A 12,584-nucleotide genomic window follows, 5' to 3' on the forward strand; every position below is an offset into this window, starting at 1 on the left:
TCTTTCTCAAACGTTCCATGTCAACAGGCTGGCCTTTGGTAACAGTTTGTACGTTATCGAGTCTTGAAGGCAGCTGACTATCCCAGTCAGATTCTGATGAAAAGCTAACTGCATGAAATACACCGTCTTCTTCAAAGAAAGAACGGCAGAGACTGGATATGTTGACAGAATTCTTATCTCCAATATCAGTTTTAAAATTAGTTTCTGAAGACGGGATGATGTCAAATGCTGTGGAATTTGCGGGATTGGGCGTAGGAAAAGACACCTGAATTGCAGTATTTTCAGTCACGTCCCAACGACCAACTTCTTCATTTAGGATTTGGGGTTCAGGCACAATTTTATCTTTAGCCTGATCGATCGCATCGCTCTGCGGAATTCGCGTTGTTTTTTCTTCATGCAGAAGAATTGGACCGACTTGAAAAGGCAGGATTTCTTCTATCACTACACCTGGGACTGTAGTGCTTTGCAAAGAATATGGTCTCTCTTCATTATCCCAAATTGTTCTTTGTGACATCTCCTGATTTTCACCTTCATCTTTAGTCCCACTGCTCTCAAAGTCTACTGGCGTTTCAATAGCAGTAAATGGCCTGCAGGTGTGCTCTAGCAAGTGGGAATCCTCTTCCATATAAACTTGCTGAGACTGTGTAGAGGGTGCTGGATTTTGTTCAACACAAGAATGAGGACGTGAAGTAAAGTGTTTGTCCACATTGGGCAACGTAACTTTATAAGGGTACTCTGTATTTGGTTGAAAACTAAGATCATTAATACCAGGAGAAACACAGTTTTTAGGAAAATGGGTCAGCCCACATACATTAGCCAAATCATCCAGTCTTGGGCTCTTCTCAGCTTGAGAGCTCCCGTCACCAGATCGCTTGCGTTTTTTTAAACTGTAATGATTACCCACTGCAATGATATCATCACCCTCCACTTTCCATGACTTACAAGTGACACAATATGAAACGTTTTCTTCGGGCTCAGCTTTAGATGTGAGGTTTACATTTGCCGGTTTGTCCTGATGGCAACTGTCTTCAGTTTCCTCTTTGTCAGAACTATGCAACATGTCTTGCACAGCAGTAGATGTATCTGTAGCAGCCAGCTCTGCACAAGGCAGGTGGTAACTAGCTACTGGTTCTTCTGTGTCTAAGGCCGATTCACTGCGACCCGGAGACTGCACCACAAACTGTTTACAACATAAAGCTGTTTGATCCATAGCAATGCAGGACAGCAGCTCCTTATTTTGTTGAAGGTGACAGGTTCCATGTGCATCAAGATCCAGTTGTTCAGTTTGCTCGTCCCCCATTCGGTCAGGCCCTGCTTGGTGCAAGCTTGAATTCGGACCAATTTCTTCATTAAAGTCTTCCAGAAATTCTACATCAAAACTTGCCAGTTGACCTCCTGCTGCTACAGATTCAGGTGAAAGCGTTTCAATGGCAGGACTGAGGTACTCAACAGGCGGTAATGATTCATGTCCATTTTGGTTAATAAGCTTACAGGAGTTGAAATAGAGTTGAGGGATCTGAAAATAAAAGTTAATAATAATAATAATCCTCGCATTTGATACAGATCCTTATCACGTCTTCTAGACATCTCAAAGCGCTTCACAGAATACACTGTAAAGTGAATTGACTGTATATTTTGTGGGCGAAACACGGCAGCCAATTGCACACAGTAGTGTCCCACAAACAATCGTAGATTGAGTGACCAAATGATTATTTTTTTTTGAAGGGATTATTACCCCCGGAAAAGCGATATGTCAATTGACTAACAACGGGGTTTCTACTTACTGCTAGGTAATCAGAGGCCTGTGGAGTAAGGAAACTTGCCCAGCATTTCGCCCTGCCGGGAATCGAAACCAAGTCTCTTGCTTGCGAGGCAAGTGCTCTAACCACTGAGCTACAGGACTCCACGTGTCCTTCATTAATCTTCATTACCAAACACACAGACAATCACCCGGGTACAAATTTGAAACACCCCCAAATATTCTTTGAACCACTTTCAAGCAAATCTAGTACGAAAAACCATGGACTGCCAGCCAGCCTCTGAAACTTAATTATTTTGAAAATCAATCAATGATTCATTCCAGAAAGGCACAGCATTTCAATCTCTGGGAATGTTTGGGGTTTTGAAGAGAGAGAGAGAGGAGAGAGAGATATTAATGCTGAGATGGATCAATCTTCCACATCAAACACTCACAGCCATTTGGCTTTGGCCGGATAGTCAGTAAACGTTCTTTCAACTACCTTCAAATCTGTCATTTGAAGATCAAGATCTACTGTGGCAGTTTTTCCACTTTGATTTCTTATACAACCATATCCATACCATCTGAATGAGATATCTTACTTTTTTATTATTAATAATAAACAAGCTTTGCATTTGATATAGGACCTTTCATTTCAGGGGGTGCCTCAAAGCACTTTATGAGATTTTAATGTTTTCTCCCACAAACAGCCATGAAATGAATGACAGATTTAATCTGGGGGATGTTTGGCCGGGAGAAACTCTTTTTGCATTTTGCCAAGGGATCCTTAATGCCAATCTGAACAGCAGATGGGACCTTGTCTGAAGGACAGCACCTCTAACAATGCAATGCTCCCCCATCGCTGTATTGGAGTGTCAGCATAGCCTATGAGTTCAGAGACCCAATGTGAGGTTTGATCCTCCAACATTCTCACTCGGAGGCAAGACCTGAGGCTACCTGAGCCAGGCTGACAGTTATGGTCACTTTTGGTCCAAATTCCACACCAATGAGGAACTAGGGGTGAGATTTGCCAAACTCATGTGATGTGGTTCTCCTAACAATTACTATAGATGATTCTTTCACATTAATATCCCTGCTAAATTCAAACAAGTTCCATTTCCTCCCACTCTAATACCCAGTCCTTCATAGCTGATTTTAGAAATGTATTAGAATACATTTAAAATAGACAGTGCGAGACAAATCTAACAGGTTCAACGATCATTTAAGAATAATGTACCCACTCAACAGAATCAGTCTGAATGGAAATACATTCACAAAATAAGGACAGAGATGAAGTGTATGCAAAATTGGGATTATGAAAGTCATTATCACCGTTGGATGCATGCAGTATTTTGGTGCTCTGCAAATTCATTTTCTAAGTGAGACATAATACGGTCCAGAGTTGTGTACTGAGAGGAGTCAATTGCGAAGTCTTGATGCTGCTCAGACTGAAGGTGCTGCAAAAGTAGGAAACAAATTAAAATTAGCAATGGGCACAGCATCTTATTACAATCCTTGCATTTGACATTTGTTGGGATAACTTTCACATTGGGATAAATTCCTTTAACGTAGTCAAATATGCTTGAATCATAACCTAGTATTTGAATAGCTTTGTTTGCACTGCTTCATGTTTCGCCCACAAAATATACACTTTACAGTATATTCTGTGAAGCCCTTTGAGACGTCTCAAAGACGTGATAAGGTGCTATATCAAAGGATTATTATTATTATATTGACTAGGAACTCTTAGAAAATGCTGAAGCATCACACCAAAGCTTTTTCCTCTCCCCTCATGACACCCCTTCATTTAATCGCATATTGAGTGTTGTGTTCCAGGCATCAACTTGCTTTAATCTAAATTACAGAATGCAGGCAGATGTCAGTAACACTGGTTTATTAGGAAAGCCTGATGTGACATGACACAAATATTGACATCAGTCGGCAATCAATCAGAAATGGCAGTGTTGCCATTAGTGTTGCTCACAGAGTATGTGAGATCAAGGATTTTCAGCTCTGGGGCTCCAGAGAGAAAGTACTGACTTTCTCAAGTGCACCTAACCAGTATGGCTTCATGAACTATATAAAAAATTAAAGACTTACTGTATCCAGCTCATTGAACGTCTCATTGCAGCATTCACAGAATTTCTGTCGTTTCTTTTCCATATGTTTTACTGTTGGCTTCAAAAAGGTTTTGCTATCTCCCTCGCTGTTGGTTCGTCTACAGTCAACACAATGCAATTATACAGTTGCCTTTCATGTAAAAATAAACGTTTCAAAGCAATTTACAAAATATAATTGACTAGAAATTAAGCATTATAGGATGGAGACAAAAGCCAATCAAACCTCTTCCCCCCAAAAAAAGGTGTAGACAATTTAAGAACGGTTCAAAATTCCGCACATGTTTAAATTGAAGACAATGAATTCAAGGCTAAGACCCTGAGAATTTAGGACTTCAGGGTTGTAAAATATTTTTCTTTTTTAAGAAAAGTAAAACTTCCAAAATAACTTGTATAAAAGTACCGATGTTTACTCTTATCCTGCTCCTGGCCTCCGTTCCGAGATTTCTTTGGAAGGTCAAATGCACTGGATCCTCTGGGTGATTGGTAATTCAGTTCTGGAAAGCTGTCAAACTGCTGGTGAAGGGGTTTAAACTGACTGGAAATACATATGGCATTACTTACAGATAGCTCTGTTGAAACATTGCAGAAGTAGAATATTTATGTATCAAACGCATTTTAAATAATACTATATACACTGCAAGAATGTTGGATGAGCTAATGTATACAATTTGCAATTAGAAAGAACAATGGTTATGTAAAATAAGCTCAATAAAACCTTCTACTAACAGATCTGTAGTTCATGAGCTGAATATTCTGCAATGGTTTTAGGAAATATAAGATTCATCCCTACTTTGAAGTCTGTAATATATTACTTCTCCGAAATACATACAAAAAAAATTGACAAATAATCTGAAAGGAAAACTGTAAACTGAAAAAATGGCTTACCGAGAGGAATCTTCAACTTTCACAAAAGGCTGTTTTAGTCTCTCCACTGTTGGGAAAGAAATGAACTGTAGTTGCTTTGTGCTTTCACCTTTGACCAGTCACACAGAAAATCAAACAGGAGCTATAGTGATGGACAATTTGGAAATGGAAAGATAGTACAGTAAATCTTAATTTCTGAGGGAAACCCAGCAGTTTTAATATTTGTGCATTGGGTTGATTTCAACTTGTGGTCAATCATAGCCATTAATACAAATTCTCTATGGAGCAAGTTTCTCCATTATGTTAGTTACTGAATAGATCATCACAGTGCAAGCACAGACCTCCTTAATTTCCAATGTAACCAGAGGATGAATACAACAGGAAGCCATTGGGTTATCCGTAAGTCTGCAACCCAGCGTTTGTGGCAAAGCAGAGAAGCAACAGAGTTGAGAACTATTAAAATTATTATTAAAAAATAAACTAAAGACTTTGCAAAATAATGTATGACTTTCTGAAGAAATCATGACGTATTTCAGTGCTGCAAATTGTTGTGTTGCAATCATGCTACAAAAACATTTTCTAATTATTTTTGTCATTACCATGTCAAATAAATGCAAAACAATTGAGAAAACTTACCTTTTTTACCCTTGCAAGTGGATTTGGATGAATGACCATTTCCCTGTAAAATAAACATCCATTAAATACTACAATATGTACATATATTACACAAATAAAAGGATCATTAAACTGTAGAAATTTGCAGCGCAGAAGGCAGCCAATTTGGTCCATCAAATCTGCATTGGCTCTTAAGAGAAAATTCAACCCCACTGCCGTGCATTATCCCCATGTCCTGAATGGTATATAATGGGAAATCTTTTTTTTGTACTGGCAAAGTGCTTTGCAATTAATTACCATCAATCACACGACTATATTCCGCAATAACATCAACATAGATTCCGTGCTCTTTGTTGTAATTTCCACTGGTTATTAAATTAACACTATTATGTTAGCTGAAGATACCATGCTTTGTTGTAATTTCTACTCATTATTAATTTTACACTATTATGATGTTAGCCGAGATGTTAGCTCAGCACACATTACAAAGTTGCAAGCACCAGAAAATGATCAGATTAAACCTTATTCTGAAGAGATCAATGGACAACATGAGCTTAGATTTTTGGGGGCTCATACCACTTGAATATCAAGATATACCCTGGTATCATTATCTCTTTATTGTATCAAAATACATACACACAACTTGCATTTATATAGTGCCCCTCACAAAAGGTAGCTTCTTAAGAGCGCTTAAGAACATAGAGAACTTACCTCAGTCTTTCTACCAGCATTTGGTGATCTCTTAAATCCCCTTCTTTCAACATATGCTAATAGATCTTTGTGGTGGTTAAGAATCAAATACTTTTTGCAAAGGTATTCCTGTATTTTGGTATGTTAATTGTTCTTTGTATTCGAGTTTTCCCTGAACACAGACAGGATTATACAGCAAATGAGGCCAAAAGGTCAAGTAATCTGAAGCCAGTGCTCCACTAATGCTGCTCCCCATCAAGGTTAGATAGGTACACAGTACAGCGGAAACTGGCTCTCACAATTTTTCAATCCTTTTTAAAATTCATGGAGGCTTACAAGCAACCTTAGGTCATGAGATAACTACATTTAATGTAAATAAGAGTCACTGTGCAAATCAAGTATTCCAAGTACATACACACAAAACGTATATTTAGGAATTACATGGTTTGGATGGAACATTCCTTAGTAAATCAGGGGATTTAGTGAGGCTTAAGCGTGGGCTGGAGAAAGGTGTGGCTGCTGGGGCTTTTAATCATAGAATGTCAGAAATACTAGTTTACAAATAGCACAGAATAACAAGAATCTATTCTTGAGTACCTCTCCAAAATGCAGATATTCAAGACAATGCAGCTAAATCTGAGCATTTAGATCAAGAGCATTCTTTTTTTGCAAAGCAGCAAGCTTTCTGTGGCGAAAACCACACTTGGAATAACTTTCCCGAGGGTGTTCAAGAGGCAGGAGTACAAAAGGGCACAGACTAAAAGACAAAGACACCAGTAGAGTATGAACTAAAGATTTAAAAAGAGACTATGGTTACCTTTTCTTGAATTAAAGTCAGAGAACATTTTTTTAAATGTATGTGTGGCTGCCAGTATAACACAGCAAATCAATAAGTCTAATAGTTTGTTTTGTGAAAGACTCCAAACAAACAAGAGCTTGCCACACTGTGGCAAATTTAGGCTACTGCATTCAATGTGTACTTTCAGATATGCCACAACCAATTGATAGTACTTTCAGATATGCCAAGACAGCAAAACAAAAGGGCACAGGTTCATGGGTTCAAAGCGAAATTTCAGGAGACATCAAGAAGTATTTCTTTACTCAGAGGTTACCCAGAAGGGAAGGATCAATGAAGCCACGATGCTGGACTCATTAAGAAATAGCTTGGTGCTGTAATGGGGAGGATAATCCTGGAGGCGAAGAACAACCCCAGGCTTCTGTTCTCCACCACATCCCGACTCCCCCGTCCCCCCCGCCACCCCGCGCAGGTCATCTCCTCCAAACTTCACTGAGAGGAGGTGCTGGATTTTCTTGAATCCGAAATCAAGGGAATCCGCTCCGCAGTCACTGCCCCTCCAACTTCCACCCACCCCCCACCCCTTCCCTCCCACACTCTGACTCCTACCCATCCTCCCCTACACACCTTTGAACTCGTTTCCCCACCCTCTGTCACCAAACTCATCCTGTCCTTGAAATCCACCACCTGCTCCCTTGACCCCATCCCCACTCCACTCCTTATCTCCCAGCTCCACCTCCTTGCCCCACTTCTCAGACATCATCAACCTGTCCCTCTCCTCTGGCTCTGTTCCCATTCCCCTAAAAACTGCTACCATCACTCCCACTTTGAAAAAACCCTCCCTTGATGCGTCGCAGCTATCAAACTACCGGCCCACCTCCAACCTTCCCTTCCTGTCCAAGGTCCTTGAAAGAGTCATCGCCTGCCAGCTGCGCTCTTTCCTCTCCACCCATTCATTATTCGAACCCCTTCAGTCGGATTTCCGTGCTGCCAATAGCACAGAAACCGCCCTGGTCAAGGTCACCAATGGCATCCTGACCATCTGTGACCAGGGCTCCCTCTGCCTCCTCGTCCTCCTCGACCGATCGGCCGCATTCGATATGGTGGACCACTCTATCCTCCTCCACTGCTTGTCCTCCCACCTAAACCTTCAAGGCCCTGTCCTTGAAGGTTGAGTGGTTTCGGTCCTACCTCCCACCGTCTTCATTTTGTCTCTGCAAACGGCTTTTCCTCCAGCCCCCGCACTGTCTCGTTAACCCCATGTATGCGGATGACACCCAACTCTACCTTTCCTCTTCTACCATCAACTCCACGACCACCGATGTCCTGACAGCTGCCTGTCTGACAGCGAGTGCTGGACGAGAGACAACTTTCTTCAGCTCAACGTACGCAAAACTGAGGCCCTCCTGATTGGCTCACGTCAGCGCCTCCGCACCTCAGGCACTGACAGCATCAGCATCCAAGGCTGCACTCTCCACCTCTCAAAGCCATCAGGAGCCTCGGGGTTCTGTTCGACCCTGAGCTGTCCTTTCTTCCTCATATCTGCGCCACAACTGGCATCGCCTTCCATCACCTCCGGAATATCGCCAGACTACGGCACTACCTCACCCCTCACGCTGCTGAAACTCTGGTCCACGCCTCAAGGCTGGACTATGGGAACTCTCTCCTCGCCGGCCTTCCCGGCACCTCCCTCCACAAGCTGCAGGTCATTCAGAACTCTGCAGCTCATGTACTGTCCCGCACCAGGCTTCGTGACCACATCACTCCCACCCTCGCTCGCCTCCACTGGCTCCCCATCCCCCAGAGGATCAAATTCAAGATCTTCATCCTCACCTACAAGGCCATTCACGGCCTTGCTCCCTCCTACCTCTCCGACCTACTATCCCCCTACTTACTCCGTTCCTCTGGCTCCGGTCTGCTCCACATCCCCCGCCCTAACCGCCCTACCATCGGTGGTCGGGCCTTCAGCCTCTCAGCCCCGAGGCTCTGGAACTCTATCCCCCAATGCCTCGGCCGCTTCCTCCCTTTCCTCCTTCAAGGCCGGTCTCAAGACCTTTCTCTTTGACCGAGCCTTCACCTCCCCTCTCGACTCTCTACCCCTCCTCGCTCCCTCCCTTCCCTCCCCTCACCCTGACCATTTCCCCCCAATGCTCGGGACCCGACCCAACTGTCCAGCGCCTTGGGACGTTCTCCCGACGTGAAAAGCGCTCTAGAAATGCAATCTTGTTGTTATTGTTGTAGCAGGGTGGGTATTCAGGAAGCATGTAATCAAATGGAGTGAAGGGCCTTCTTTATCTGATTCTCTTATAATCCCATGTGATGCTGAGTAAAGCTCACATACTTAAACAATTTTCGCTCTACAATCAAAAAGGATACCATCAAGATGAAGGATTTTCACTCCCCAGGAACGAGCATTGGCCAAGATGCTATTACTGGCACTGTATTCCTGATGTGGGGAAAAATAAAGAGACATTAACAATATGCAATTTAAGTTAATAGCTTTATGAATCTTATGAAAACACAGACATAATCTTTCTACAATGTTCATTAAACCATCAAGATCACCCATCTCTGACCTTTCCTGTGCACAGGACATTACACCAAGCCTGATCAGGTGGATGTTAACATTCCTATGACACTTTTTGAAAAGAGATTAGTGTCCCTGGTGTCTTGGCGAACAAGCCCCCAGATAAATGTATCGTTAACTTGACGGCTGTTGTACGATAGTGCTGGGTACAAATTAGGTGCTCCATTAATCTACTGGTGATATCAAATACAGTATATTGTCCAGTGCTTTGGGACATCCCCCCGACATGAAAGGCGCTATATAAATATGATTTTGTTGTTGTTGAAAAGGTGAGGCTATCTTTTATAATCCCTCCTTTGCCCCTTTCAAGACCTGTCTCAAGAACCACCTCTTCGACCATGCCTTCGGTCACCCTCCCACCCCCTACCCTCCCCATAACCACCAGCTCAGGTGCAGATTCCTGATTTTTCAGCGTCTTGGGACGTCCTCTTGATGTGAAAGGTGCTGTACAACTGTAATTTGTTGTTACATGTAAAATATCTAATTTAAGCTAGCAAGCCATTTAGTGGTGATTAAATTGATCACTTCTACACAACACGAGAATACATGAGACCACTATTTAGCTTATTCATTCCTTTTGTATAAAGGTTAATAGCTTTGATTTGGATGGGATACATTCAAAGTTTATCTAATCAGACAGTAAATAATAATAATAATAACCCTTTCATTTGATATAGCGCTTTTCACGTCTTCTAGACGTCCCAAAGGGCTTCGCAGAATATATTGTAAAGTGAATTGACTGCATATTTGTGGGTGAACGCAGCAGCCAATTGCGCACAGCAACAATAAATTGGTCATTTTCAATCTACGACTGTTTGTGTGTGGTGTCCCACACACTAACAGTCGTAGATTGAAAATGACCAATTTAATTATTGTTTTGTTTTTTGGAGGGATTATTATTAGGCTCTGTGTAGAGTAAGGAAACTTGCCCAAGGTTTCGCCCTCTGCCTGGAATTGAACCCAGGTCTCTCGCTTGCAAAGCGAATGCTCTAACCATTGAGCTACAGGACTCCTATAAAATCTATCTTTACAAGCTTAAAAGGAAAGATTATAAATATCTGTTTAAGAATTTATTCAACAATTGACAAAATAGTTTCTTTCAAATAGTCAAACTCACATTGTTCTTGATCACTGTTTCAAGTAATCTTTTCCCCCAACTGGTCTGCACAAGAAAGATAGTTACAAGAAAGAAAGATGTTAGTTACGAACATTGGAAAGTATTTCAAGAATCTAGTATTTTGGTAAACTAGATAAATACCTAAGAAATAAACTACAGAGGTATAGGGAAAACGCAGATAAATGACCGAAAGAATCACTCTTTAAAAAGCCAGCACAGACACGATACGCTGAATAGCTTTCTTCTGTGCTGTAAATTTCTATGGTTGTAAGGAATCAGATTTGGCTTCTGAAAGCCCGAGATCTATTTCAGGGTGAGAAAATACACTTCTGAATGCCTAAGAATGAACAGAATGTTAAATAACTTCACAGAATACACAACAAATGCGTAGCTCACTATGTCTACTGTACTTACTGTCTGGCCACTTCTCACGTGGACTGGATGAGGGGAAGCAACCTGGCTATTTTTCCAGTATTCTCTTTTGGAAACGGATGCCAGTTTACCAGATTTATTCCCAAGTGTTGCTTCTTTACTGCTGGAAACCACATAATTCACTTCTTTACTGAGGAAGCTTTCTATTATCTGAAATTCAAAAGAAAAACACCCTTGTCAGGAAAACAAATGGCATGGTTGAATCTGTGTACGTTAAAATATGGTGTTGGATGCCGTGGTTCGATGTGAGTAAAGATTCGGATGGCGGAGTTTTTGAATTATTTACAGCTTGTGACAGACATCATCTACTGCAAAATTACCTGATCAGAAATGGTGAGACTTCCAAATTTCTTTTAATTTAAAATATTACATGTATTAAATGAATCCAATCAAAATAAAATCATCAAGTGTGACAATTGTGGCTCCTCGATCTGTATTGCAGATATCGTATACATACCCCTCCGAGTTTCTTCAAAACACTCTCCAGGAATTGTGTGCTTTTGTTGCTTGGCAGATCGAGGTAGAATGCTTTGCCGGAAATTAGACATCTCTTTGACAGGGTACCGTCTTCAAACTCTTTCACCAAGCATCTTCCCGGCATCTTTCCTGGATTAAATTTGTCTCCTTAAAAAACACAAATCAATTCTGTTCAGTCCAGAATGACCACGGTTTTCTCAAACATCGCGTGGGGGGCTGGATGTCGCCTGTTGCTCGTTAACCGCAGTTTATCAATTTTCCTAAAGTTGCATTTTAAAGGGGTGGAAAAGGGGTAAATCGGTCCCCAAGGAAGGATCGTTTTACAACACAATGTTTGGGGGTGGAGTTGGGTTACAGTCAGGATTTAACCCTGAATAATCTTCGGCGACTGGCAGCTAAAGATTTGCTAAACGGGACCCCCCCACCCTCTCCTGTTTATTATTATTTTTATGGAAGGGATTATTATCCCGGGGAAAAGCGATCTGCCAATCGACCGGGTTCCCACTTACTGCGGTAAACAGAGGTGTGTGGAGTAAAGGAAAGTTGCCCGAGGTTTCGCCCGGGAATCCAACACAGTCACTTCGCTTGCGAGGCGAACGCTCCAACCACTGAGCTACAGGACTCCACAACTCTCTTCTCCTCTCTCTCTCCTCTCCCTCCTTCTGCCCCTCTCCGTATCTATCTCATCCTCCCTCCCTTCTTCTCCCCTCTCCGTCTTAGTCCTTCTCTTTCTCCTCTCCCCCTTTTTCTTTCTCTATCCCTCTCCTCCCTTTCCTCTGCTCTCTGTCTTCGCCCCTTTACATCCCTCTTTCGTCTCTTCCCCTCCTCTTCTCCCTCTCCCTTCCTCTTCCCTCCTCCTCCTCCCTCTCTCCCCTCCTCCCTTCCTCCTCCCTCTCTCCCCTCCTCCTCTCTCTCCCTTTCTCCTCCCTCTCTCCCCTCACCTCTCTCCCCTCACCTCTCTCCCCTCCTCCTCCCTCTCTCTCTTCCTCCTCCCTCTCTCCCCCCTCTCTCCCTTTCTCCTCCCTCTCTCCCTTTCTCCTCCTCTCTCTCCCTTTCTCCCTTTCTCCTCCCTCTCTCCCCTCACCGCTCTCTCCCCTCCTCCTCTCTCTCCCCTCCTCCCCCCCCTCTCCCCCCCCTCTCTCTCCCCT

At 42.5% G+C, this 12,584-nt stretch overlaps 1 protein-coding gene across 1 annotated transcript; it reads right to left on the reverse strand.

Annotated features, from left to right (window-relative positions):
* Positions 1 to 1,401: 1,401 nt before the first annotated feature.
* Positions 1,402 to 11,969, reverse strand: LOC103183815 (protein DBF4 homolog B). Its single transcript, XM_007901493.2, has 12 exons — positions 11,946 to 11,969; positions 11,417 to 11,583; positions 10,942 to 11,109; positions 10,528 to 10,572; positions 9,200 to 9,269; positions 6,049 to 6,113; positions 5,359 to 5,401; positions 4,744 to 4,789; positions 4,259 to 4,393; positions 3,839 to 3,956; positions 3,071 to 3,195; positions 1,402 to 1,516 (listed from the first exon to the last, which is right to left on the reverse strand). Exons 2-12 carry the CDS (start codon positions 11,558 to 11,560, stop codon positions 1,402 to 1,404), a joined length of 1,074 nt encoding a protein of 357 aa, XP_007899684.2. The 5' UTR covers positions 11,561 to 11,583; positions 11,946 to 11,969.
* Positions 11,970 to 12,584: the final 615 nt, after the last annotated feature.

Source organism: Callorhinchus milii, unplaced genomic scaffold (genome assembly GCF_018977255.1).
Source record: "Callorhinchus milii isolate IMCB2004 unplaced genomic scaffold, IMCB_Cmil_1.0 Scaffold23, whole genome shotgun sequence".
In the NCBI taxonomy this organism is placed as follows: domain Eukaryota; kingdom Metazoa; phylum Chordata; class Chondrichthyes; order Chimaeriformes; family Callorhinchidae; genus Callorhinchus; species Callorhinchus milii.

Excerpts from the sequence above, each read along its gene's own strand:
- LOC103183815 (XM_007901493.2), bottom strand. The coding sequence starts at position 11,560 with ATGCCGGGAAGATGCTTGGTGAAAGAGTTTGAAGACGGTACCCTGTCA. Across the intron at positions 4,790-5,358 it reads CACTTGCAAGGGTAAAAAAG|TGGAGAGACTAAAACAGCCT; the intron begins GTAAGTTTTCTC and ends CTTTCCCAACAG. Across the intron at positions 4,394-4,743 it reads AAAGTTGAAGATTCCTCTCG|TCAGTTTAAACCCCTTCACC; the intron begins GTAAGCCATTTT and ends ATGTATTTCCAG.